At 42.9% G+C, this 27,416-nt stretch overlaps 9 protein-coding genes across 9 annotated transcripts; 2 read left to right on the forward strand and 7 right to left on the reverse strand.

Annotated features, from left to right (window-relative positions):
- Positions 1 to 19: 19 nt before the first annotated feature.
- Positions 20 to 5,267, reverse strand: PBP2 (PAB1 binding protein; the record flags this gene model as incomplete). The annotated part of the gene is made up of 5 exons (XM_064829312.1): positions 20 to 4,119; positions 4,183 to 4,377; positions 4,439 to 4,627; positions 4,680 to 4,818; positions 4,890 to 5,267. 5 exons carry the CDS (start codon positions 5,265 to 5,267, stop codon positions 20 to 22), a joined length of 5,001 nt encoding a protein of 1,666 aa, XP_064686514.1.
- Positions 5,268 to 5,641: 374 nt separating this feature from the next.
- Positions 5,642 to 7,291, reverse strand: ATC70_010093 (uncharacterized protein; the record flags this gene model as incomplete). The annotated part of the gene is made up of 5 exons (XM_064829313.1): positions 5,642 to 5,794; positions 5,861 to 6,016; positions 6,075 to 6,704; positions 6,767 to 7,123; positions 7,187 to 7,291. 5 exons carry the CDS (start codon positions 7,289 to 7,291, stop codon positions 5,642 to 5,644), a joined length of 1,401 nt encoding a protein of 466 aa, XP_064686515.1.
- Positions 7,292 to 7,757: 466 nt separating this feature from the next.
- Positions 7,758 to 9,400, reverse strand: ATC70_010094 (uncharacterized protein; the record flags this gene model as incomplete). The annotated part of the gene is made up of 6 exons (XM_064829314.1): positions 7,758 to 7,964; positions 8,017 to 8,397; positions 8,456 to 8,805; positions 8,870 to 9,170; positions 9,223 to 9,318; positions 9,371 to 9,400. 6 exons carry the CDS (start codon positions 9,398 to 9,400, stop codon positions 7,758 to 7,760), a joined length of 1,365 nt encoding a protein of 454 aa, XP_064686516.1.
- A 167-nt stretch (positions 9,401 to 9,567) lies between these two features.
- RPS9B_2 (ribosomal 40S subunit protein S9B) lies at positions 9,568 to 9,990 on the forward strand (the record flags this gene model as incomplete). The annotated part of the gene is made up of 4 exons (XM_064829315.1): positions 9,568 to 9,601; positions 9,655 to 9,707; positions 9,771 to 9,837; positions 9,896 to 9,990. The coding sequence occupies 4 exons, from the start codon at positions 9,568 to 9,570 to the stop codon at positions 9,988 to 9,990; spliced, it is 249 nt and encodes an 82-aa protein (XP_064686517.1).
- Positions 9,991 to 10,211: 221 nt separating this feature from the next.
- RPL21A_3 (60S ribosomal protein L21A) lies at positions 10,212 to 14,866 on the reverse strand (the record flags this gene model as incomplete). Its single annotated transcript, XM_064829316.1, has 10 exons — positions 10,212 to 10,856; positions 10,921 to 11,530; positions 11,587 to 12,118; positions 12,169 to 12,340; positions 12,391 to 12,633; positions 12,693 to 12,775; positions 12,845 to 13,140; positions 13,198 to 13,778; positions 13,838 to 13,864; positions 13,952 to 14,866. 10 exons carry the CDS (start codon positions 14,864 to 14,866, stop codon positions 10,212 to 10,214), a joined length of 4,104 nt encoding a protein of 1,367 aa, XP_064686518.1.
- Positions 14,867 to 17,572: 2,706 nt separating this feature from the next.
- On the forward strand, positions 17,573 to 18,762 carry CWC22 (pre-mRNA-splicing factor cwc22; the record flags this gene model as incomplete). Its single annotated transcript, XM_064829317.1, has 2 exons — positions 17,573 to 17,601; positions 17,655 to 18,762. 2 exons carry the CDS (start codon positions 17,573 to 17,575, stop codon positions 18,760 to 18,762), a joined length of 1,137 nt encoding a protein of 378 aa, XP_064686519.1.
- A 312-nt stretch (positions 18,763 to 19,074) lies between these two features.
- RLR1 (THO2 plays a role in transcriptional elongation) lies at positions 19,075 to 20,836 on the reverse strand (the record flags this gene model as incomplete). The annotated part of the gene is made up of 6 exons (XM_064829318.1): positions 19,075 to 19,388; positions 19,444 to 20,206; positions 20,262 to 20,328; positions 20,384 to 20,478; positions 20,537 to 20,670; positions 20,731 to 20,836. The coding sequence occupies 6 exons, from the start codon at positions 20,834 to 20,836 to the stop codon at positions 19,075 to 19,077; spliced, it is 1,479 nt and encodes a 492-aa protein (XP_064686520.1).
- Positions 20,837 to 20,982: 146 nt separating this feature from the next.
- ATC70_010099 (uncharacterized protein) lies at positions 20,983 to 21,733 on the reverse strand (the record flags this gene model as incomplete). Its single annotated transcript, XM_064829319.1, has 5 exons — positions 20,983 to 21,140; positions 21,198 to 21,352; positions 21,406 to 21,440; positions 21,498 to 21,648; positions 21,702 to 21,733. 5 exons carry the CDS (start codon positions 21,731 to 21,733, stop codon positions 20,983 to 20,985), a joined length of 531 nt encoding a protein of 176 aa, XP_064686521.1.
- Positions 21,734 to 25,542: 3,809 nt separating this feature from the next.
- ATC70_010100 (uncharacterized protein) lies at positions 25,543 to 26,960 on the reverse strand (the record flags this gene model as incomplete). Its single annotated transcript, XM_064829320.1, has 3 exons — positions 25,543 to 26,055; positions 26,111 to 26,386; positions 26,505 to 26,960. 3 exons carry the CDS (start codon positions 26,958 to 26,960, stop codon positions 25,543 to 25,545), a joined length of 1,245 nt encoding a protein of 414 aa, XP_064686522.1.
- Positions 26,961 to 27,416: the final 456 nt, after the last annotated feature.

The raw sequence follows: 27,416 nt of genomic DNA on the forward strand, positions 1-27,416 counted from the left end.
TTCAGTTAGAGAATGGATTTTAGCGGCGACGACGTTCATTTCGATCATAGGATTTCTTGTCTCGGCGGTGATGGTCGTCGTTGCTGCGATGGGAGGAAGAGGAGCTTCTGCGGCGACGATTGCTATTACTGCTACTGTCATGGCTATCATGATGGCGATTAGTAGTGTTGCCAATGCTGCTGCTACTACTGTAATGATGACTATGGCTATTACGACGAGCACTGCTGGAAGAGGAGGCATCTTTAGAAGAAGATCCGTGATGTCGATGATGATCACTGCTGTTATTGTTGCTTCTGCTGCGGCTGTTGCTGCTGCTGGAATGATGATGATCGTCCTTTGCCTTGCTTTTGGCTTCCACAATCTTTTCATAAACTGCAATAATGTCCTTGTAGGTGACATTGTGTCCTGGCCAGTACTTGAGTGTAAACAACCACAGATCTCGCTTCAAGTTGGGATCATTGCGTCGGTTATTGGAGACCTCTCTATCAATGTGCCTTCCAATGCGATACAAGCAATCCTTGATGATGGCAGCCTTTTCATGGCCTTCCGCTTTCGCTGAATCATCGCGCAATCTGTTCAAGAGGTATTTGACGGGCCTCATGGTAGAGTAGGCAGCGTCTTCATCGTAGCTTTCGTACGTTCTTTCAGGGATCTTGTTCTCCTTTTCAGCTCGCTTGGCAGAGGAGCGAGGCGTGGTGTCATCCGAACGATAGGATCTCTTTCTGCCACCACTTTCGGATGTCTTGGTGGTGGTGGTAGTAGTAGTAGCATTAGTAGTAGGTGAGGAGGAGGCCCTGGCGGTATGATGGCTATGATGGTCTTGTTCCAGCTTGAGCTTGTTGCTGTGATGGTGGTGATGCTCGGCCTTTGTCTTTTGTTCGTGTTTGTGTCGTTCTTGCAACTGCTGCTCCTCTTGCTGTTGTTCCCTGTGTCGTTGGTGCTTCTCTGCCTCTTTTCTTTGTTGCTGCTTGAAGCGCGGGCCTTTCTTGGTAGAGGAGGCATTGGACGATGCTGATTTGCCGTTGGTGCTGCTTGCCTTGATCTCCATGCTTTTCTTGTCTTCCTCAGCCAAAATCTTCAACATTTGATCTGCTCTGCGAACGAGATGGATGGCCTTGGGCGATTTTTTTTCTTCTTCCTTGCCAGCACCTAGGAAGAACTTGCCAGAAAGCTCGAGTGGTGGGTCTTGTTCAATGAGCGGCCAAGAGCCAAAGCCGTGTTGATGGACACCGACCAGCAGCATCGAGTCTTCTTTGGTGCCCCATTCACAAGACCAAGCCTGCACATGTTTAGCGACGGGAGGGACACGGAAATTGTAGATATTGGGCACTGCTTTCAGACGGCGGGCTAACACCTTCATATCGTGATGTCGTTGCAGAATCTGGCCTGCATTCACCATTTGTATGTCTCGCCATGTGAATAAGATGGCCTTTTGCTTGGTGTGTCGCAGGTCTCGCAGTAGCATGTCATCGGTCACTTCCACGCCCTTGGCAATAGTGTTGTTTGCTTCGGCCTGCTCTCTCACCTTGTCCTTGCAAACAGATATCAAATCTTGGTATAATTCTAGGACACTATCTCTGTCTTTTTGGTCTAAATCAAAGTCTGTCACTGCCTCAGTGTATCTTGCCTCCAGATCACCGTATTTGAGAACAGCTCGCATGATGGCACGACGATCACGGTCCACAAACTCGTCGGATTTGCCGTTGCTCTTTTGCTTCTTTCTCGAGTTGGTTCCATTGGAGGCAGCTCGTCGTCGTTTCTTTGAGCTGCCGTTGCCTTCCACTCCTTCGTCCTCGTCTTCCTCCTCTTCTTCAACATTCTCGGTATATTGAACACGACCCTTCTTTGCAGCACGATCGTACAGCGCAGCCTGGTCTTCCAGTTTCTTTTCCTCTTCTATCTTGGCACGCTCAGATTCAGGAATAATGTCGTCCCAGCTCAAGTCTTCTGCGGTGCCTCCATAGTCTGTGATCTTGAATTGCGCTAAAAAGTCCTCAGAGCCCAGTGCACTCGCTTCTTCATTCAGGGTCTCTGTCTGCTCAGCACGCGACAAAATGTCATCGAGATCAATATCCTGGATGTTTTGCGAGTTGTCCAGCGTCTCAAACATGTTCTTGGCGCCGAATTTAAGCACGGCAGACATCTCAGCACGATCAAAGGGGATCTCACGGTTCTTGCCTGAGGATGTTGTCAGTGTTTGGCCTTGGATGATGGCTTTACCAGAAGTGTCCATTTGCTTGATGATGCAGTACTCCAAGATCATCTTTTGTTTGGCGCGTTCAATGATGTCTTCTTCCATGGTGCCCTTGGTCACAAAGCGATAGACATTCACCTGTTTGGTTTGGCCAATACGATGTGCTCGAGACATGGCTTGCAAATCATTTTGTGGGTTCCAGTCAGAGTCAAAGATGATGACAGTATCAGCAGTGACCAAGTTGATACCCATACCGCCGGCTCGCGTGGATAGTAGAAAAGCGAAATCAGGGCTTCCTGGCGAGTTGTAGTGTTCAATTGCCTTGTTGCGGTCTTCGGGCTTCATGGAGCCGTCCAGTCGTTGAAAAGGATGTCCGCGCAATGTCATGTAATCAGACAGAATATCCAGCATCATGACCAGCTGAGAAAAGATCAGCACACGGTGGCCATTGCTCTTTAAGCGAGTCAGCAGTTTATCCAGCAACACCATCTTTCCACTGTTTTCAATCAGGCCCTTGAGCTGCGTAATGCGGCTTTCAGAAGGCTCCTCGACATCAGGAAACAAGAAGGGATGGTTACTGGCTTTCTTGAGTTCAATGGCAATGTTCAACCACTGCTTCTTGTTGTCAGAATTGGAAGTGAGCAACTCAAAGTTTTTGGCCAGGATGTGCTTGTAAAATGTCCTTTGCAGTTCGCTCATTTCCACACGCAAGATGAGCTCAGACTTGTTGGGTAGTGATTTCTCAACGGCCTTCTTCAAGCGACGCAGCATGAGGCTTTTGAGGCTTTGGTGCAGTGCTTTGATCTTTTCTTCTTGGTCTTTGTCTTCCACATCCAGGTCGAAATAGTAAGCACTGAGATCCATGTGGGGCATGAGGAATCGCACCAATGCCAGCAGCTCCTTGATGTTGTTTTGCAGTGGTGTACCTGTGATTAGCAAGCGGTTGGTGGTCTGGAAGCTAGAGAGAGCGTCATACAGCTGCGATTCCGAGTTCTTAAGACGATGTGCCTCATCCACAGCCAGGTATTGCCAGCGAATGCCACCCATAAAGTCCTTGTCTTTGAGCACAATCTCGTAGGTCGTTATGAGCACGTTGAACTTGAGTCGCTTTGTGCCTGCCAGGTAGAATTCGTTTTCCCTGATGGTTGCACGAGCAGCACGGTTACCCAGGTAGCAAATGACATTCATCTGAGGCGCCCACTGCTGGAATTCTTGCATCCAGTTGTCAGAGGTAGATAACGGCACCACAATGAGGAAAGGACCGTAGAGTTGGCAGGTATTGTAGAGCACATTGAGGAAACTGATGGTCTGCACTGTTTTGCCGAGACCCATTTCATCCGCCAGAATGCCATTTTCATTGCGAGACCACAGCCAGGACATCCAATTGACACCGTGCAATTGATATTCACGCAGCTCGCCTCCAGTGATGTAGGAAGGTTGTGATTTGAAGGCAGCGAATTCAGGCCGTTTGTTGTGGGGATAGGTCTTTGATCTGTGAGGGATATGCACGCTCTGTTCACGGTTTAAAAAGTCGTCAATTTCAGCCTGGTAGTCTGACGAGATCAAATCAGCCTCTTCCCAGGTACACTCATCGTAGTGAAGCCGCTTCCATTTGACCAGGTATTCAATGTTGGGTGGCGATCCACGCGCGGCAATGATGCGCTCCACTGTCTGCCAATCCTGAATCTCATCTCGACGTCGAGAAATATTGATGTCTTTCTGTTCAATTTCTTCTTTGGTGGTTTCGCTGTTGGCTCTAAAGCTTTGCTCTGCATAAATGTTGTTTCGCACGTAATTCTCCAGTTTTCGGAATCCTCGAAATGACTTGAGATAGTCAAACTTGTCCCACGTGTCGTGCAAATGAGACCATGATTTCCACTTGATGAGGTATTCCAAGTTGGTTTCGGGTTCATCTGGCCCTGATTCTATAAAAATGCGAATTAAACATAGTCCCTTCATTTCTCCAGTCGCACAGGGTGTGTATTTACCGTAGCCCTCTCTTCTGCGATGGTCCAGCACAGCTTCAATCACTTCGCCTTCTTCCTCTTCTACGGCAGCGGGGGTATATGACTCTGTAATCTCTTCATCGGAAAGACCCCACAGCTCAGCATTGTCCTCATTGTAGTTGGTCACTTTTCTGCTTCTGGTAGAGTGTCTGGCATAATCGCTGGGTGAGATGGCACCTGTTTATTCTTGTTAGACCTCTCGCTTTGATTATGCGTTTCAAACATAGCATCCACTTACGAGATCGGCTATTGTTGTTTCTCGAATGCTTGTTGTTGTTGCTGCTAGTATTTCTACGCTTCAACCTCGTGGTTCGCTTCTTGGGTGCTGCTCCCCAGTTGTCATCCGAACTCATGTCTTGTTCTTCATCCTCGTCATCGTCGTCATTGTTATCTACAAGATCGTCTTCATCTTCGGTATCATACATTACTACTAGTATGTCAATATCTACATGCAATCTTTCCTTGCGCCTTTTTTTTACCTTTCTTCTTTGATTGTTGGCGATTGGAAGATCTCTTCTTTCTACTTGTGGATACAGATGCCCCGTAATCATCATCTGAGCTGCTCTCTTGTGCTTCTTCGTCTGTTGTGTATGTCATCTCTTCGGATTCCTCTTCATTCTACAAGAGATAAAAACACATGTCAATAAGATGGGGGGGCCATCCAAGCAAATTGAATCATAAACACTTGCACTTTCTTTCTCTTTTCTTCGATTTGAGCGACGTAAGCAGTAAAGATCTGGATCATAGTAATTGTGTTGGGGTTGCTGACGATGCTTTTGAGGCTGTTGCACTTCTTCAAACTCTTCCTCTTCTTCGAATGCCTCTTCCTCTGCAGAATTGATAGGGGACAGTGAGCCTTGAGGGGAGAGGATGATTTCGTCGTCAGTCTCTGATTGCAATGGCATTGGATGATGATGGAATGATGGTGATGGTGATAGCAAGATGCCAGTCGAACTAGCGATGGAGGATGACTGTGATGAAGGGGATGAAGGAGCAGAATCGTGGTTTGCGTCCTGCTCTGACTCGGAATCAGTGAATATGTTGTTGCTGTGCCTACGGTAACTCATTTTGACTTTGCTGGCCTATCATGGATGCACGGTTGAATACATACACGCGTAAGATGGGTGGTCCTACATGTTTATATTTACCAAGGATTTAAGGTTGAATTTCTTTAAGCGTAACAATTCGAAGCCTATTTAATGTGTTTAAAAAGCAGAATGTATTCTCTCTTTTGTAGCAAAGGCAGTAAGAGTTGTGTGGGGATATAATGCTTGAATTATATCTGTGTGTGTATATGCAATATATGTATATATGTTGGATAGTTTAATAGAAGAAGAAAAACAAGAAAGAAGCCCTCTTTTAAAAAAATTTGATATTTTTTTCTTTGCCGGTGGCCGATGGGGTGTGAGTGTGAGGGAGAGAAAGAGAGCTTGGATGAAACTCAGAACTTGATCCTGATGTTGAAGGATCTCCACATTATCCATGGTACTGCAGTGACAATGAGCATGTAGGCAGCATTGATGAAACCGGATTGGAGATCATTTGCATACAAGGTTCTGATACTCAAATTGACCGTGCCTGTCAATATATTGGCCTATGTTTATATTACGTAAGTTGGGGGGGAGGGGGTATTACAATAACGAAAGATGCATGTCCTTACCAATAAAAAGGTAAATAGTCCATTGACGTTGACTGCATCCAGCATGGGAGGGCCTCTGCTTCCTCTTCTGATCTGGGATTTAGACTCGACCAGAACCAAGCAAGAGAGCAATGTCAGGTTAAAGGCAATTACCCAGAATATATAGGGTAAGTTTGCCTAGATCAAAAGCAGTGAGTGGATGTACGATCAAATGTCAACAGTGGGCCATATGTACCATGCGTCTAGAGACATAAAACTCGGGAAACACACTGATCCACAGGCCAAATCCACCCCACATGAATGCACTGAATGTGAACAAGTGGACCACCAGCTGTTGGATCTGCTTTTGTTGTGTGATGCCGAACACTTTGGAGATCCTCGTGGTCGATAGATCACCCTGGAATACGATGCTTCCACACTCAAGGCCAAACATGAATATGGATAAATAACCAGCAAAACTGCAGATACCTTCCTTGTTTGCACTTATCATGTCCACACGAGGTGCCTCCAATATCCAATCCTGTAATCCTTGACACAGTGCTACTTGATATCCAATTGCAATCACAGTGGCAAGCACCGAGAAAGAGGCAAATCGTCTCAAAAAGCTCAACGTAGTGACAAAGGGTGGCAAGAATCCAAGCGTAAAGAAGAAATTCCAGTGAAGTCCATATTCCGAGTTGTGTTCCTGATAATTGACACTCTTTGTCAGGAAGAAGCGCGCAAACCCCAAAACGAGGATGGGAAATGCAGATCGAATCGACTTGACAAAGCTCTTGATAAAGGCTCGGCTCTGTTGTGGATGAGTGTAAGCTCTTGATGCAACGACACCTGATGAAAACACAAAGGAACCCACACCCACATCCATCTAATGTAAAGTCAGCAAGCAAGCAAAAAAAAAAAAGGCTCTGTTGTATGATAACGAGTTACCAACGAAGTTCCAAATGTCTCAACCTTGGCAAATCGACGAGGAAAGAACTGGAAATCGACTGCCAGAATAGCAATGCATGTCAGGATCATCGTGCCAGCCCGATACACGGTCAAATAAGATTTATGCTCTGTCTCCTTGGTCTCCTTATTGGTTGTGTCTGCTTCCGTTGTTGATTTCCTTGACGCAAAGATGAATAACGCTAGCGTTGCCATGCCAATGGTGACATATGCTGCATAGTCTGACGCTACCGTCAAACAAGCCAGTACTGGTAATACATAAATGAGAAATTCCGGTGTAAAGGTATCTCGGCGAATGATGTTTGCTTGAACGAGCGATGTCCATAGCATATGAGCGCTCTGTAGGGGCGGGCTGCATGTCAGTATTTGCTACGGGAACTCTTGGTGAATGATTTGGTTTACCACAAGAGATGCGCACACCAGGTTAATCTCATGGATACTTCCACCCGTGCAGTTGGCTACGTGGGCTTCTTTTGCCAGCTTGTAGTCTTCTTCGCTCATGTCCATTGTGATGCTACAAGGTATGCGCGTGGATTGATGACAAAAAGAGGAGAAATGAATAGGTGGGTTCCTCAATTCTCATGTCAATTAACACAATGAATGGAACTCAGTTCCTCTGGGCAAATCCACTCACAAACTTGCTTTTGACAAGAAGCAGCATGTCAGTGTAGCAAACCCCTCTCATCCATTCCACTGTAGCCTGCAAAGAGGTGGATTTCCCATACAACAGCCCAAAAAGACATTGATTCCCTCATTCTTTATATTAATCCCAGCAACCTTCAAGCAGGCTCTAATTAATATATAAAAAGTAACAGACTCATGATTTCCTTTGTAAAAGCTACGCTGACCATCGATCCATGTCTGATGCAATGAGGCTGTGATTTACCTAATGCCATACTCATATCTCAAAAACACAGCATTTCATTCACTTCTTTGTTAGTTTGGATCCGCATAGTTTATTATTTTCGGGTAGTTAGGCAGCCAACTCAATCAAGCTCTTGACCCTCGATCTTCTATGCTCCTTTTCCAGATAGGCTTGTCCAATCACTTGTCCAACAAATTCGATCAATTGACTCTTTTCTTCCTCTGAAGGCGCTGGGTCATCCTCCTCCATATCGTGCTCTGACTTTTGTTTCTTTAACGCCAAATCATCGTGTTCAGCGATATGATCCAACACAGTCTATATTGCATGAATGAGCATCCAAGACAACACACACACAAACTATACTTACCACGAGAGCTTCTTTACATTTCATGGCTTCCTGCACTCGCATAGAGTTGGTGCTATTGAGGCCAAGCTCAAGACAATTCTCTGTATAAAACTTGATATTGGGTACAACCAACACACGAGTAACCTCTGTACCGATCTTATCTAATCCGATAATGGAGCCATATTGTGTTGTGAGTGGTCTGGCAGGATCCAAAAAGGCACGCAACAGTGTCTTGGTAATACGAGGTTGTAATGTATGATAGGCTTTACCGTATTGATGGCAGATGGTAGCGATCATAGTGGCTGCCCGTTGACGAGTAGACCAGTGATCTTGTGTCTGTGGGTTTTCGCAAATGGTTCGACCTACCAGACAGGAGAGAATAGGCGGCACTAATTGATGGAGCTATGTTTACGCATGAGTCTTGGCTGGATCCATGTACACACTCTTAACATGGACTTACGTAGGGCTCCACAAATAAATGCTTGTTGTTGAGTAACGAATAGGCCATGGACAGCATGGCTTCCAGCACATCCAAATTCTTGTGATTCTGTGTTACTTTTTTGTGAATATGCTGAACAAAGTAGGGCAGCAGTTGATGCAACCCAGGATCTGATCGTAAACTCTCGAACGCTTGTGATTGGAGTCGCTCGTCCTCGCTCAACACAGCTTCTGTGATTCTTTCAAAGTACATTTGCAGTTCCTTGGAGAGCACATGCTTGACCAATGGTTTCACATTGACTTGATCTGTGGTAATGCCGTTGGAAGAAGCATGGCTTTTGGCACGCTTTGATAGCAATTCGGCTTTGGCATCTACGCATACAACTTTAATACACTGTGCTTCTCTGCTCACATATATAAAAAAAAAAGGCCTTACCACTGGGTGTAGGGTTTTGTGGAATAGCAGGCTGAACACCTTCAATGGCAAGCCAGTGTGCTGTAAATGTCACATCCAAGGGGATTTTGGGCAAAGGTTTGTTCAATACGGAATCGAAATCAACTTCTTCATCGTCGTCAAAGTAGATATCGTTGGCGTTGACAGTGGTCTTTTTGAACTTGGGTGCTTCTCCACATGTATAGCCGTACAGAGGCTCCACATTCTTTACGCGAAGTGCTGCATTGATGTCGTCGACGGATAGCTTGGTTCTTTTTGAGTGTCGCATGAATTTGGATGCTTCCTGTGGATTGCATTAGGTAGTGCCGATCAAACAGACTTTGGTAGGGGCATACCTGGATAAGCTCATGAACTCTGTACTCGACGTCCTGTGCCAATGCTGTAGCTACTTCGTCTTTGAGATTGGTGATGCCTAATGACTCTCCAACATTCTGCTCGCTCGGTTAGTACATGCTAGTGTGCAGATGCAAATCCACAGCCTACCTTGATGGTTTCTTTTGGGAATACACTCATAGTGAAGAAGTGAGTAGATGTGTGTCGCGCGTAGAGTGAAAAAGGAAAGAAAGAATCCGAAATCCCCATGGCCGCTATTTAATATTTAGCTGGTGGCTTGCCTTTTGAATTTTGCTTTTTTTTTTTTTTTTTTTTCTTTTAGATTAGCATAATAGCGCATACAACACATGTCCAACACCGTAGCAAACCAAATTGAGCAGGGTAATGTATGCTGATAGCAGCATTCAATGACATACTGACAAGTAGCTGTACAGTACTCGCTGCAAAGGAGCATTTGGCAGAGGAAATACTGATCAACAAGCAAGCAGTAACGTAGATGCCACTACCTATCTTCCCACCCATCTCGCTCACACATGTATGTACTGGATAGGTGATTGACTTTGATAGAAAGAGAAACTCCAATAGAGAGGCATTGTCCAGTCTGAAAAAGACAAAAGGTGCGTTTCCAATCATGTATTCAACAAACAAAAAGACACTTATTCATGCATCCTACAGACAAAAAGACATGGACATTCTTTGGAGATATGTTTATCAAGTTACCCACAGAGAATACCAAAGCCTTGATTGAGAAAGGTACCTTGCTAGAATGAGAAATAGTAGAGAGATGGGGTTTATTGATATATATATATATATATATATATATATATATATATACCTATACTAGATCAGAAGCTGCTAGATGAAAAAGTAGATGCATCAAGAGATATAATGAAACAAAATGCCATTGCGATACAACAAATGGAAGGCAAAAACGATGTTCATGGATTTAGTTTAAAGGGATTAACAGCGACTGACTTGTACAATAACACTACTAAGTAAAGATAATCATTGGGGTCATTGTATCGATGATGGTGCCTTGTAGCAAGTTTTCATCCTTGAGATAGTCTTTTGGGAACAAGACTAAATGGCCGCGTATCTGATCCAGCTGCTCACAAATCTCTTGTTCTGCCAAATTGGGATCGGCAACATGGCCAGTCTTGACCTTGAGTGGATCAGGTATGAATTTGCGGTGCTGTTCGTAGGTATGCACTGTATCGTCCGGTACACATCGAAACAGCTGTCTGTAAATGTGTGTGTTGGTGGTTGCTCGTTTGAGCCAAATGTTGTTGTAAGTGTGGTCTGACAGGGGATCCAGAGCAGCTGCGTCATGGCGTTTGGCATGATGATGCGTCTTGAATGTGTCGTAAAAGCTGAAAGTGCGGCTTGCCCTGTCCAGCATCTTGACAGGCTCATCTGCTTCAATGGTTCTAATGTCCTGTGCATTGTTGTGAGACCTTGCCAAGCTGGGGTAGGCGTGTGTGTTGGTTGTGTTGGTGGATTGTGGTATATCAAGTGTTTCTACTTGCTTTTCGTCTTCATCTTGCAGTAATTGCGACCATTTTTCAAAGTTGAGAAGGCCGAGATGCTCCTTCCATAGTTGCATACGCAGTGTATGTGCGAATTTGGCTGCCTTGTACTATATCTCAAGCGTGAATATCACTGTATGTGATGACCCCCCCAAAAAAAAGCGTATGGCTTACCTCTTTGCCATTCATAAAGGAAGGCACCATCTCAGTATCCTCCACCAGCATGGCAATCTCGGAATCACGATTACCCAGCTGAGAGCGATCATTGATGTTGGCAGATCCCATCAGTACAATGCGATCATCGACAATCATGAGTTTATCATGAATGTACAACAGCTCACTGACATAGTCGTATCTGTCATCATCTACCGCAGGGCTGGTATTGCTGCTCGTGGAAGATCCACGTCGACTGCTGTTGCTCGTATCCACTGGATTTAAGGTCGATTGCCCGCCCAGCACGCTGCTCGCTGTGGCTGTGGAGGCGGTCGATTCATTTGTATGTAATTTGTGCAGATGCAAGTGGGGATAAAGGTGTTGGTGCGTAGATGCATCATCAAAGGGATCCTTGACAGCTGCTTCATCACCAAACACAGACCCACTGTCGTTGTTGGGTGGCTGTGGAGATGCTGCTGCTGGCGTGTTCTTGTTGGTCTTGATTTTGCCATAGTTTCTAAGACTGAACCACGAAATGTACTGATCCGCATCAATACCATACTCTTTCAGCTTCTCTACAATAGAGCTTCCACCACGTGAGATGGTGACATATTGGAAATGCATGACAGTTCTAGAGTAGTCTATCAGTACAAGCGACATCCATCAACGAGCGACGCCTATCTATACCTGGCAGACGATGCTTCGCTCGACGCTAAATCGCCTTCAAACGCAGGCACAAGAGGTATCACCACATACACCCTAAACTTTTCGCCCCTGCCGTGTGCTCTTCTGATTCTTTCCACCAGTGCCTGAGCAATCTTGTTACGCAGTAGCTTGTCGTCTTGGGTTGTGCTGATAAAGAATTGGTTTTCAATGTAGATGTAGTGTTTTGAATGAGCAATGCATTCCATGTAGGCATTGTAGATGGAATGTTCACGCTCCACATCAGAGCTCCAGCGAGACGAGCTTCGCAGCAACTGCACTCGACACGTACCCGTAAAATTGCTCTCATCTCTAGCAGCTACATATTCACCTTTGGGCATCAAGAATGGCAAGTTGCGACGATGCATGCTCTTGGTGGATTTCAGAAAGTTCCATCGTTGGATGAAATGACGAGCAATGTCTCTGGCAATGGGTCCAACTACACCCAGCGTCACATCATGCCACGGCATGCGAGGTGTTGTCTTTCTGTCTACAAGCGTCTTGCCGAACTGAGCCACTAAATGAATAGTGTTACTAGACGCACATCATTCGATAAACACAACATACCATCCACAAAGTCCTTGACGCGAGGGTTGGAGTAATCTTGACCAGGAAACACTTCACGGTCATGTCCCTCTGCAGGGTAGTCAGAGAGTGAGTGGCTATGTGTATCGTATCTACCAAAGCACAAATCAAGGCCGCCGATGAAAGCCAGGCGGTTATCCACCACCACAATTTTCTATAGCAAACTGTGAGTGCTTTTATAGATGTTGACGGTCAGAGACATACCTCATGATGGGACCAAAACAGCACGGTATTGTCGTTTGAAAATGTATGGTCTGGATGGCGCTGTACAATGATGTTGGGATGCAAATTCTGTAGCCACTGTTTGGTGTGCACTGAATCGATGGTGAGTGCAAGCGACATTTCCTTGTAGACGACAATGTATATCTTGACGCCCTCCACTGCCTTGCGATGCAGCAGCCGATCCAGTCTAAAGTCTTCATTTTCTTCTGGTGGTCTTCTAAGGTACTGCATGTGTATATATGTATGAGCACACGACGCAAACTCACTCGGCTGCTATTTCTTACCAGCTCTGGTGTCAGCCACCAATCTGCTATGTAAATTTCTACCTTTGCAGAAAGAATAGCCTCTGCAACAGCATTAAAGTGATCTATACAAACACGACAAACACATCAACGCCCCTTTTTCTCGTTTTCTCAAAACAAACAAAGACACCTACTCTCTGCGTCAACAAACCATTTTACTTTGGCATTGGCACGCACAGGAGCAAATGAGCCAAAACGATGGTTCTGTACCCAGGGACTCTCGTTTCGCACCTTCTCCATACTTTCTAGCCACTGATCCACCTCACGCTTGGTGCCCTTGATTTCAATCTTGCGAGACTCGTTACTGATAGAGATGTGGTAGCTGCCGAGGTACACTCTTGGTTCCTGGATGTCAATTTTAAGCCCATTGTCAAACAACAAGACATCTGTGGGCGTAGATGATGCGGTATCTGTACAGAATGCCATGTATCTATATGACGCAAATCAGTCCGTGTGAATAGCTGCAGTGCATGTGTGCACACGTTACGAGTCTCTTAGTATGATCCACTCTGTGCTCCAGCGATGAGTTTTCCAAATTTGACAACAGCGAGGTGAAACATAGTTGATGCGGTTGCGCAAATACCCTTCTTTGCCTTTCCAGCCCATGTCTTGCACAATACTGATGGCTGATAGCTCCAGGAATTCGCAAATGTCGTAGCTGACAGTGACATGCGCACGCAGCAACAAGGCTCTCAGGTACTGGGTCAAAGCCGTGCGACGGTTGAGTGCCACTTTGCTCTTGATGCTAGATCCATCGTCATGGTGCTGCTGATGCTGGTGTGTTGCTGATGGTGTCGAAACAGAGGGAGGAGGCTCAGGCTCATCACCACGATAGTACATGGCGATGGTTGATTTGGCTGTATCCAGCAGATTGGCCAGTTGATTCGGAAAAACGGGCGGATCAGGCACATAATCGTACAAGTTGGACTTGACCTTGAGTTTGATATGCAGAGCCACGAAATCAGCAATACCACGACGAATGACCCACTTGACATCACCATACTGCAGTTCAATACGGAATACCCATTGGCCAGTACCGTAGAGATATTCAGAGTCGGTGACATTGAGCTACAGGAAAGAACGTGTGTAAGTAGAGACGGGCATCATTCTGAGATCACACAACTCACATAGATGCATTGTAACAAGATGGGCGGCTACGAATAATGAAACACAAGGAAAATTTAAAATTAGCATTATTCTATTATACACTACAGAAGAGGTGGTACGATTGTGTTACCTACCAGCTTTCTCCCATATTCGTCTTTGGCAAAGGCAGCAAAGATAGGATCAAATGCAGGCGGATAGTACGTGGCCAAGGTGTGCGAAGGTCCCAGCATTACATGCGTTTGTGCCGGTGCTGGCGAGGGTGGTAAAGGCGACTGCAGGTTGGCTATCAGCTTGAGCTTATCCAATGTTCTATCCCACTTGTCTTTGATAATGCGGCCATCATCGTACTCTCCCATGGTAGGCATGCTGCTGTTCTCAGAGTCTAATCGTCTGCCTGTTCTGGTTGTCGGTGCAGATTTGAGCACAGGTGGTGGTTGCTGTATGCTGCTATCGTCACTGTCTGGCACAGCAGGTTCTTCCGCCTTAAAGGGATGTGTGAAGTAGTTGCTTTCCTCGTCCACGTTGTGTTCATCACTCAGGGGGTACACTTGATCATTCTCCAATTCATAGGCAGAGGGCAGTTTCTCCTCTTGATCATGGTCTTGCTCTTCAATGGCTGTGGGTTCATCATCACGACCACGCACAGCACCTGTGGCTGATGTGGATACATTCAGGCTATGGTGGCGAGATCGATGGCGGTTTTCTCGTGCTGCACTTCGCATCAGCTCGAATGTGTCCCGATCCACATTGACTGATTCATCATCAGACAGTAGCTGTTCATCCGCTGCCACTGCTGTTGGTGTGTCTAACGGATTCAGGAACGAAATTCTGTTCAGCACACGTAGCCATTGGGAACGAGCATCCGACATGGTACTGTCATGATGCACTGATTCGCTTGGCGTGGGGTGCGGCCCATACATGCCCACACCTCGTGGTGTCATGGTGGCAGTGCTTGATCCTGGCCTGTGGCTGTCTTGATCACCCACCTCCTGTACTGTTTGCCTCCAGCGAGCAAAATACTCTGCTGTATCTGCTATAGGATTGGACATGTGCTGCTGTTGCTGTTGTTATGTCTCTGGAAAAAACGTGCCTTTTAATAAGAAGAAAAAGGGGAGAAAGAGAGAAAGAGAAAAGGAGAAAGAGGGGAAGGGGAGCTGAAAGAAAAAAAAAAAGAAATCAAGGATATCCATATCTCATTCAATGTTGTTAAAAAAAAAAAAAAAAAAAAAAAAAAAGGAAAGCTTGTGCACCTTCAAACTCGCCTTGTGCTTACCTGATTTGGATCAGCTTATTTGCAAGTGTGTAGAGCCATCTGTTATATATCGCGGCATGCTTGCATGAGCATGTTGCTAATCTAGATAATACATTACTGTCATACATTGCCAGTGTATTTATATACATGTCCGTAAAGACAGTACACAGCCACCGTCCCTGAAATGCGTGGATACACCTGGATTCACCTCAATGGATGGCTGGAGATTCCAAACGGCGGAAATGTTGCACAGAGTCTACGCTTCATTGTCAATAAACACATTGGACACATGTATTGGCCCGTTCAAGGTAATCATGTTGGTAGAAATCACGAGTAGAAATACGGGATTCCTTTGCTGCTGTAGCTACTGGTCTCTGTTGTCTGACCCCATTGGTATTTCCCAACCCATATCTTGGTAGATAAAAGGCTTGAAAGTAATGGGAGCAGCTCAATAACACTATGATCGGTGGGAGCATTGCAAAGCACCATCAACAAATGATGGCATAAACAGTTGAATAAAGATGGGTGAATTTGCACACCAACTTGTACGCATCCTAGTATTTTCATTGCTTGTTTGTGGCACTTGCTTGACAATAGTGCTGGCACGACTTTAGAGAATATCCACAAACTACGAGGTTTCAAGAAAAGCATATGCAGAAGAATACTTGCTCAAAAAGAAAACGTGGCATCTGTTGCCCACTGGAAGGATGAATTCGGTATGCAGACATTGTATTTCTTGTGTTCGAGCCAAGGAGGCCCTGGTTAATGCATTGTCAATTGCTCACATTTGTAAAGACTGTCCAACTGTAATATTTCCAATCTACTGTGGTATCAAGACTGATTTGATGAAATCTTAATCTCAAAGGCTTGATGGATCCACAATAAGAGAACCAGTATCATTGTTTTATTAATTGGTAACTAAAAATCATTATGTGTATAAATGAAGCCTGTTTTCTCTAAAATTAGCTACAGGCGTGCTTTGCTTAGTATCTTCACTTTGAAAAAACAGGATTAACCACGAGAAGGTGAAAGCACATCTAATCCCAAAAAGCATTGTTGCAGGCAATTACAGTCTCCCAGTAAAAACCCAAAATCGCCTAGATAAACTATTTGAAATTGGAAAGAAACCGTAGCGTGGCTGGTATACCCACTAAAGACGTCCTAGCAACGACGTATCTTCTGGGTGCCTACTGCAGTGCATCGACAAAGCCTAAATCTCTAGAATAAATCCCAGATCTTTAAACATGGCATGTCGAGAGGGGCCCACCCTCTGTAGCAACTGCGAGGACTTGAAATGTTGAAGACAGGTCTACGTAACAAAGAGGTAAAAGCATTAAGTGTTGCAGGCAATTACAGTCCCCCAGTAAAAACCCAAAATCGCCTAGATAAGCTATTTGAAATTGGAAAGAAACCGTAGCGTGGCTGGTGTACCCACTAAGGACGTCCTAGCACAGACGTATCTTCTGGGTGCCTACTGCAGTGCATCGACAAAGCCTAAATCTCTAGAATAAATCCCAGATCTTTAAGCATGACATGTCGAGAGGGGCCCACCCTCTGTAGCAACTGCGAGGACTTGAAATGTTGAAGACAGGTCTACGTAACAAAGAGGTAAAAGCATTAAGTGTTGCAGGCAATTACAGTCCCCCAGTAAAAACCCAAAATCGCCTAGATAAGCTATTTGAAATTGGAAAGAAACCGTAGCGTGGCTGGTATACCCACTAAGGACGTCCTAGCACAGACGTATCTTCTGGGTGCCTACTGCAGTGCATCGACAAAGCCTAAATCTCTAGAATAAATCCCAGATCTTTAAACATGGCATGTCGAGAGGGGCCCACCTTCTGTAGCAACTGCGAGGACTTGAAATGTTGAAGACAGGTCTACGTAAAAAAACAAAATGTTGAATGAAAAGAAAGGATATCAAAGGTGTGGGAACAAAAAGAGTCAAAATAAGGAGTAAAAATAAGGAGTAGCAATTGGTCACGACTACAATTTGTTACACAATGTTGTAAAGTGTTTCATGCTATGGCCATATCTAGAGCACCATAGGGCTAGGAGCGAAAACCTGTCTTTAATGGCTTCTCAAACAATTATACTGTTTAATGCTGGCGCTTCTACAGAGGTTTGGGGGTGCATTATTGCGTTTCTGAACTTTTATGATCGATTCAGCCTCTCGAAATCGTGTAGATTGATGTGGAACATCGTCAATAAGATTCCTTATCCTGAATTTACTACCATTGATCCCTCTGACAATAAGCTCGGCAGCTTTCATCACTCAACTGTCAGTTCAATTCGAATCAGAGGCAGTATCAACGACTATGGCAAACTCAAATCATTATTTTCATCGATCGTCCATCTCTCATGTATTGATCTGACATCGCTGTCATTGACGGAAAAAATAGCCACTAGAATCATATGCTGTATCCCTCGGATATACAGATTACATAATATTGTGATACACGTAAAAGGTAGTGAAGTTGGATGTTTTACAAAAGTTGAAGTGTACATGAAGGAGAGAGGAGTGGTGGTTAGAGGGTAAGCGCCCAAATCGATTAAAGAGCCAGTTCCATACTCAAATTCCAAAATAGCAAGAGGCTTTTGAACCAAGAGGAAGCAGATGAAGAAAACGAGCTTGATGATATGAGAAGAAGGAGACTGAGGACGCCGTCTCCAGTAAGGGACGATGTAGCAGACTTGCGAAGCAAGATCATCGATATGAAGCAAACGTTTGGCGGGATCCATGATGATCCTCGTGCGGTTATCCCAGACGCAGTTAAATCATTGATGACCAGCAATCAATACGTGGATATGCAGATTCTCTCCCAAAACGCTCCTCGTCGTGAAGAGCTTAGCAATGTGGAAACCGCAAACAATGTAATTCAATCTTTGGCTCCAAGATTTCTAGAAAGTATTGCGATTTCAACTGAAGGATTGTATATTCTTATAACGCAAGTCGAAGTGTACCTCCGGGACATTTCAAGTGTAGATGACTGTGCTTACAGCACTATCACCCTTGGATATCCCGCGAATCCTTTCTTCATTATCGAGCAAAAGAGAGAATTCAGAAATCAATGGACTGAAGCGAAGATTTATTTCGGCCAGCTTGAGTTTTTAGTCACAGGATGTGTCCATGGAAGCTTCAACAGTTCAGATACACAAGCAGTTTTAGGAGCATCTCTTGGACGAAACATACCAACAAACAGCTACTGGAGAGTGTACTTGGCATCAGACACCGAAGCTCACATCCGAGATGTCAGGCTGCTTCGTGATTTCACCAAGAAAGCAAGTGGCTACAAATGGCACTACAAATCAAAGAGATTTCATGATGAAGGATTCTCGAGTGCCTCTGCCTTGAACCTTCCCCTCGACGACATCATGACTGCTGCTGGTTCGCTATTGCTGCGAATGAAGGTGAACAAGGATGATAAGAAAGAAGAACTGGCAGCATTATTGGCAAATTCAAAGCTGTTAGAACAAATCAATTTCAAAAACCCGTGCGCAAATGGGAACAAAACGGCTTTGATAGAGTTACACCTTAGCAAAGGAAAAAGGCTGGTTGTCAACATTGCGATGATGGTCCTTCGCGACCTTGAAGTGGATAAATCATTGTACCTGGAGATGTACAAAACTGTGCTTGCTCCAAGGATGAAAGCTATGAATAATCAAGTAATCAAAAACAAGAAATTTGTGTTTTGAGAGAAGTAGTTGTTTCAAGTACTTGTGCCAGCACTGAAAGTTTATATTAAAAGGCCCAAAGTACAATAAACTATTTTTATGGATATCTTTACAAAAAAAGAACGCCTCCACTAATGTATATCTCATCCAAATGATGGCCTGTATTCTTTGAAACCCCAATCACTCGTGATGCACATGTTGTCATATCACGGCAAATCCATTATTCAAGCGCATTGCAATGCCAATGTCGGGAAAAGTGGTTCCATATCCAAATCACGAGTTTATATCCATCTCTAATTCAACTCTTTTTTATTCATTACATGATGCGATGGTTTAAAACAAAGTGTTTGGTGTGCCAGCGGAAGATGACCAAGGGTTCATTGTCTGCTGCTGCTGTTGGTATTGGTATTGTTGCTGAGGCTGTTGCTGCTGCATGAATAGCGGCTGTGGTTGAGGTTGCTGTTGATTGAAGAATGACTGCTGCTGAGGCTGGGTAGTAGACGTTGGCATAAAGTAAGAGGTATTATTGTTGATAGTGTAAGGCGAACTAGTCATTGGCGTCATTTGAGAAAATGGATTAGAGAAATTAGCTTGCTGTTGCTGTTGTTGTATGGGTTGTTGCACCATGCTGGCTTGATTAAACGATACTATCATGAAATAGAATTAGACAAAAGAGAGTTAATGTTACACTGATATACTTACAATTAGGCGTAGTGGCATTCGCTGTGGTGGCGATAGTAGATGTAGATGTCGCTGTTAATCCAAAAGGGTTACTAAACACATTGTTTTGCACAATTGACTGTGGTTGCTGCTGTTGCTGTTGTTGGTACATGAAAGACTGCTGCTGCTGTGGTTGCTGCATTGTATATTGAATTTGAAGAGGTTGCTGCTGCATTGCAAATGGATTACTCATTGCACTAGTAGTAGTAGTAGTAGTAGTAGTAGTAGCAGGTGTCGAATCCACATCTATCAGCAATTGATTGCCTAATACGGGTACAGAGTTTGATCTAAATGGTTCTTGGTGATGTTGTTGTTGCTGCAAGGTATTTTTTGTTTCGTTCAAAATGGTCATGGCAATGTCCATATTACCGCCCGAGCGACGAAGAGCATCCATATTACTGTTTCTATCCACAAACCCCAATTTCATCAACTGTTCCACTTTTTGATCAATTGTCATGAATTGCTGTTGCTGTGGAGCCATTGCTGGTGATGGTGATGATGATGGCACTGTCGACCTTGATAGTATTTCAATAGCAGCTTCAATACTACCTTGGGTTTGCAACAAGATTTGCTGGTTCTTGGTCTCATCCTTGAATCCCATTTCACGCAGTTGATTTAAAGCCAATACATTGTTGGAATTGTTGCTCGTAGAAGCTGCAAGGATAGGCACAGACGATGATCTCTTGGGCAGTGCTTGTAGTCTAGCAACAGCTGGAACAGAGATGGGTGTCTTGGGTAAAGGTGCCTGAAATGCGATATGTAAGAAACACAACTTGAACTAATCCCATCTACTTAGATACCATTCTATTATTCTCGGCCAAGAAAGCACGTTTTTCCCATTTTGCTCTGATATATCTCTCCATAGCACTAGGCATGACATATGAATATCGACTGATCGAACAAAGCTATTTTATCATCTTACTGTTCATCATCTTGAGCTAGTGGGCGTGGATTGTTACCAGGGTTGGGGTTGATTTTACTATTCACTGCAATGTTTCCTCCTGATGTGCGCATCATCTAACAGGTTTCTTTGAGTGAACCCACAGGAAGTGTGTATACATTCATTTCATATTACCTCAATCTGCTCACTTGTCCATTGGTCCATGGTGATGGATTTCACTTTGGAGATGTGTGTTCCCATTTTACGATGAATACCGGCACAACGAATACACAAAAATACACCGAGGGAGTAAGAAGCCCATCGAGGGTCTTTGTTGATGAGGATGTCAGTCTCTTCTAATAGTCGTTTTCACTCCAAAGGCAACTTACTTTTAGCGCCACAGTCAGCACAGTGCTCGTTGCTAGGATTCTTAACGATCTCATTCAGCATGCGCTCGTGTCTATCTTGCACTGATTTGGATTGTCTTTCACTCATATCGAGAGTTGGTTTGGAGAAATGGAAAAGAGAAAGAGAGTGAGAAAAAAAAAAAAAAAGAACAAACACCGAAGAAAAAAAGCAATTTATAGAGATTAAGGGGATGCAATTTATAAATAAACAACTTGATAGGTCAAGTGTAACCTTTATTGAAATGGTGTCTCATCGTGAACACAGTTTTGAAACACTTCCTTCACTGCCTTTTCAGCTCTTTCTACTCCACAATGGATCTCGGTCGATCTTACAGCATCATTCCAAATGCATTGGTTTTTCTTCTTTTCAGGTGTAATATCGGCGCATTGCCCTATTTTCGCAGCGAATGATTAGGTCATTTTCATCATTTTAGTGTCATAGAGTCTACCTAATGCACTCGCCCTAATTTCACCGCATGCTACAAGATGGCAAATGCTCTTGAATTTGCCCTTCCGCAGAGAATCAAATGCATGTGTCAATTCATGCACAAGAGTGTCTTCCAAGTCGTCTCTGGATTTGATATGATCGCAGCATAGCACAACTCTATAAGGGGAGTTTACAAATGACAACTTTCTCTTATTGAGCACTGCGCCTACCTTTTGTACCGGCTATCGTAGTATCCCATGCGAGACTATGCAGTGCATCTGCTTAACATCAACTGCCACTACATGTGTATGTCACTCTTTACCTCTTGATTGGTACCCATACAAGGTCTACATGTGATTCCTCGAGACAAGGCATGTTTGTTGAGTGTTTGGATGCCCTTTAATAAAACAGCTACTTTTGATGATGTCTTGAGTATTCTATCTAGCTCATTCGTACATTTCTCTTCTGAATATCTAGTAGTACAAGTAAATATCAAGTATGGATAGGTGCTTCGAATTTACGTTACGGCGGTAATGGTGGAGCTTCATAAAGTCTCATATGGAATAAGCAAAGGTGCACTTAGGTTGGGTTTCATCCTGCCTCGAAGGAGTTCCCTGCCTCCAATGAAGACTGTTAATTTACTATTGGAGGGGGGGGGGCATTGCTTGTACCTTTCTCTGATTCAAATCCATAGAATAAAGTCAAATGCAGTTAAAATGTGTGGACTCTATTAAGCGTAATGACCATTCCATAATATAGGTAGAGGATAAACCTTACAACATTGTTTATCCATTTTTATATGCACATTACAAGATAATAAATCACAATCCCTAAACACTTTCAAAGCCTTAAAAAAAGAGAAGAAATTGAATTGAGCTTACAAGTATTTCGGTCATAACGCTGTCAGACTGGCGTTATCAGATGCAAGACTTGAGAAAAAATAGGCTGGACTAGTAGATAGTATATTCAATTCACAAGCTTTTTTCATTAGTTTCAAAAGCATATATTGCCCTCTAATCAGAGGGGACATTGGCTTTGCCAGGGCAGCCTGCCAAATCATATTACACCTCCGCTCGATTTCTACTTTAGATTGGCCAGATTCTGCTCTATTTCGACTTGATTAATCTATTTCAGAAGAACCTACTCTATGAAGTATGTTAAACATGCCGTGGACCCTTAAGGTTTCTTGAAGCACTTTTTAAGGCGTATCCAATGGTGCCAAGTATAAGAGTTGTTGTGAATAAACTCATTGAGCAATACGTAAAAATATGAATTGGCGATTTGTGCCAAAATGCCAAGATTTTGCATATTAAGGTCCTATAAAAGTGATTTCACGGGTTGCTTTGGATCGAGAGAAACGTTTTGATTTAATGTATGCCATAGTAAAAGTCTTCATTTTCAAGGCAGAAAACGCGATCGTTTGATTCTCGATAAAAACCATGAGGGGTACCTCATGCTTCTTGGTCGAATTTTGGCCATGTTTTTTTTTTTGGTCCCTAAAAAATTGAGCAATAGTGGCAATAAGTAACTGCCAGATAAGAGCAATTATTTGGTGTGCTATTCTAGCAGTCTAAAACGGCTTCTAACTCGAGAAATCAATGCTCAGATGCATTCAGATTTTGCTGTATCTGCATAATTTCCAGCAGTGAGAGACATTGTATCTATGCTGCTGGTCCGTATTTGAGAAAATCCTGTTGATAAAGACGTAGACGTCGTTCCTGAAAGAGTAAAGTTTGTGTGAAATAATGAAATAGATCGAAAATACTTTTTGAAATCATTCTTTATTTCTAGATGAAGATTTCATAGTGTCTATCAAAAACTTCTTCTGTTATAGTTTTTCTCTAAGTTGTGGACTGAAAATGTTGGATGACGGTTGATTGTCGGCTATTAATGAAAGCAGCACACAATGAAGGACGAAGAAGGGATGAGACAGTCTTGGCTTTTAGAGACTCTTGTTGTTGTTCTATTTGCTCCTAGCTCTGTTACTGAAACGAGTGTTTCTGCTTCGGATGACTCTCTGCCTTTGCTTCGCTTCGGTGAGAACCAACCTGCGCAGCCGCAGCTCGGCTACCGATTGCTCTTGCGTATCGTATCAAAACACTGCTACGTTCATGTTGACCCTCCACTTACACATGAAGCCACTTCATAATATCTGTGGATCTGATTCTTATGTGGTGCTCTACATCCGTATACACGTAGCTACTTGGTATACAGGTAAGCAGCATACTGGTATTTCTTCTTTTTAGTCTTTAGTGTTCCTGATACAGCAAAATCTGAATGCATCTGAGCATTGATTTCTCGAGTTAGAAGCCGTTTTAGACTGCTAGAATAGCACACCAAATAATTGCTCTTATCTGGCAGTTACTTATTGCCACTATTGCCCAATTTTTTAGGGACCAAAAAAAAAACATGGCCAAAATTCGACCAAGAAGCATGATGTACCCCTCATGGTTTTTATCGAGAATCAAACGATCGCGTTTTTTGCCTTGAAAATGAAGACTTTTACTATGGCATACATTAAATCAAAACGTTTCTCTCGATCCAAAGCAACCTATGAAACTACTTTTACGAGGTTTTCCTATGCAAAATCTGGAGATTTTCGCTAAAAAACTCATTTCAAATTTTATTAGATTTCTCAATAATTTCAGTCAAAACATTTATTACAATTAGTAATATTGGAAGCGCCTTGAAAAGTACTTCAAGAATGTATTAGGAAGCATAGGGTGATTATCACAATTTATATAGTCGAATATCACAAAACAGATTAAAGAAGTCGACAAAAGACGATATCTGTCCAATATTGAACAAAAAAAAAAAAAAAAGAGTTTCAATTGATTTTAGCGTGTCGCGCTGGTGCTGGCTGGCCCAAATGCTTTTCTGATGATGACAATGATGATGGCCATCATGATTGCGATGCTGATTAAATGGGAATCATGGAATTGAAAGGACGATTGCTTAGCCCAAATACTTTTTTTTGGTGAGCTTTGCCTCATGAAGGCTTCTTTTGCAATGACAATATCTCAAAAAAGTCGCTGTAGTTCGTACACGAGTCGTGTGTTTACGCATAGCCAGCTTTATGTCATCATCTTATTAAGAGCAGCAGCAGCGAATGAGACGACAATTTCATTATCAGAAAATGGCGATTGCGATGTACAAATGCTGCATAAAACTTGAATTTTCTTTCATATCGTCTCAATAATAAGCTTCGTTTGATATCAGTGTAAGCAAAAAGAATGCTGAGGGAGATACCTCCTCTCTTGCTACTGGTGGCTCTAATATAATCTTTCTTTTTTTTTTCTTTTACTAATAATAAATTGTTTAAAATCTACTTGATATGCCAAAATGTTATAATATCTGATTTAAAATGTGTTTGGCGAGAGCCCACAGGGCGACGCCGATATCGAGCGTAGCGAGAAAGATCGGCTAGTAATCTTATAAGAGGAGCATTACAAATTGAAACATACTATCGCTTAGACTCTCTAATTATTTCTTGAATTGTTGTGAACTCTTATGCTTGATATATTGTGTCAAATCACCGAAATATTTGAATCTCGTCAGTGAGGCATTGTTGCCTCATGGGATTAAACAAAGAACATCACTTGCCCCCCCTTTTTTTTTTCAAAAAATAATAATCAGTCGGAGAAATCGAGCAGCAAAGATACTCAAGATTCATTGTACAAATGCAATGAAAAACCTGCCAACAGTGACTTATTAGCATACAGACCTTGATGATAGCATATTGGAGCTCAGAATGCAAACGTTGAGCAGCATGTAATGCGCAAATTCTATCACAAAGCCCAGGTGTGTCAAAGACCGCAGGTTTTGTTGAGGCTAAATATCAAATTTAGCGTGGTATTAAGGTTTATTGTTTGGTAAACAATCATGTATGTATGAAAAGATGCAATGTCAATGTGTGCATTGTAAACGGTTCTAACTGTTGTATCTGTCAGCATATCTATTAGGTCTATTTTCTTCTTCTTCTACTTGTTGATCTTCTATAATCAGGATTGTGATCTGAATATACACATGTGTTAGTAAATGATGGTACAAACCAACCCTCGCTAATATAATCGTCCTGAAAATCAAATAAATAAACAAGTAGATTGATGCATTTTGGAATGAAAGAAAGAAAAAGCACACAAAGTCAAGTTATTTGTAAAAATAATATACGTAATATTCCGATTTTTCTTCTTCTATATAAAAGATAAAGAGAGGGATGAACATGTAGAAATGTGAGTTTGTGCGTGATTGTAGAAAAAAAAATGAGGCTCTATACTATGTATCAAGTATAAAAAAAAAAAATATGTATAAATTGTAGCAGTAATAATTGTGACGAAAAGGAGAAAATGTATAGTAATTTTGTTGATTTATACAGCAACCAAAAGCAACCCAAAAAGTGCAGCAATGAAAAGTGGACCATTATAAAAGTTAGTATTTGGTGTAACTGAATTACCCGAACTAGGAGCACTTGAGGCACCAGGGATGACACCTGAACCTGTAGCTGTACTGGCATTGTTCTTGGTACTTGCATCGAAACTAGGGAAAGTGATCACCTGCTCCAGGTAGGGATGGGCAATGTTCATACAGGTGGCTACATCGACAACATGCTTGTAGTTCTTCTTGATATCAGGGTAGTGATTAACAAAGAAATCCATAGTCATGTTGTTGATTTCGTGAGAAAGCACAATGTTACCAGAATCCTTAAAGGTACCATTAGCGCCCATTTGAATAAAGTCATTGTATCTTTGGTTCACAGTATCAGCAGTAATGCCAGGAGTGGAACCAGCAGCCCAGTCATCAGTATCGAGGTTCCAGAGAATAGCGGTCATGTTCAATTGAGTAGCAATCCAACGTACACGATCATCCAAATCACCAAGAGCCTAGACAAATGTATGATTAGATTACACCCAATTACCCAACACAGATATTACTTACAGGACGCCAGTGCAAAGGAGTAACACCAGTAACATACTTGATTGCCTTTGCAGTGTAATAGAGCTCAGCAAGGACTTCTTGGTTGGTCAAAGTTGTCATCATTTTGTGAGACCATGTATGGCCACAGAGATGATGTCCGTCCTTGAGACCACGGAGAGCACCGTAGGGCCAGTTGAGCACGTTAGACCCAATGTAGAACATGGAAGCTCTTTGTTTGTTGGTCTCGAGATAGTCATAGAATGCATTATGAGAGCAGTTTGGTCCGTCATCAAAGGTCTAAATGAGAATATGTAAGGAGATTTGAGAGAGATGGGTAGGAGTAAATAGTGTAATTAAGGAGTAAACATAAATTATTAATAACACGCAATAGATACTTGTTTTACAATCAACTTACAAGACCCCATGTTTCTGGTTCAGGACAGGCAGAAATATCAGCATTTACACCAGCAGCCTTTGGCTTTACACATTGAGAAGCAGACCACCAACAGTCGGGATCGTTTGCAGTATCGTAGCCAGTCAAATCGAGACCTCCTGCGGCAGTGAGTTTACGCACAGGAGCGGTAGGAGCCTTGGTCCAATCGATAGAGTTGTACACATTCATGAATTCAGAGGAAGTGTTCATGTTGTTACTGGTAGCAATATCCCAGATAGTAGGCCATTGAGTCTTGTCAATAGTGAAGTTTGATTGATAGTATTGACATTCTGTTGCTACATCATGAGATGTCGTTTGAGGGATGTTGGGGATGGTGACTTGTGTGGGATCTGTTTTTGTGGGGAATTTAGACAGATCAACAGCAGCAAAGACAGCTGTACTTGTCAATGATACAAGGAAGGCTTGATATTTCACCATGTTGATTTTTTTTTATATATATAGTTTGTATGAAAGAGAAGGAAAGAAAGCAGGACAAGAACAATAAAAATTAGGCTATTTATATTGGTTCAGGATCGAGGAGTTTTTTTTTTTTTTCGAGAGCAATTTAGTTTAGGGGATCTACGAATAACCTAAGCTATTATTTTAGATTCTTTTTTTTTTTTTTTTTTTTTTTTTTTTTTTTTTTTTTAAATGTACAGAGAATAAAAAAAAGCTTTAATTGGGCTTATATGTTACAAGTGAATTATCTAAAATTAGACAAGATGTTATTAAAGAACACAAATAAACCTTGCTTATATACTAGACAGTTATTTTATTTAAGCCCTTAAACGCATATTTCATCTCTGCAAAAGGCGAGATGTATATACATTGAGACCGATATCTATGAGAGAGCGAGAAAGAGAGATAAAAGAGACTCCTTAATGTGCATTGTCC

Source organism: Mucor velutinosus (genome assembly GCF_035048745.1).
Source record: "Mucor velutinosus strain NIH1002 chromosome Unknown tig00001563, whole genome shotgun sequence".
Classification (NCBI taxonomy): domain Eukaryota; kingdom Fungi; phylum Mucoromycota; class Mucoromycetes; order Mucorales; family Mucoraceae; genus Mucor; species Mucor velutinosus.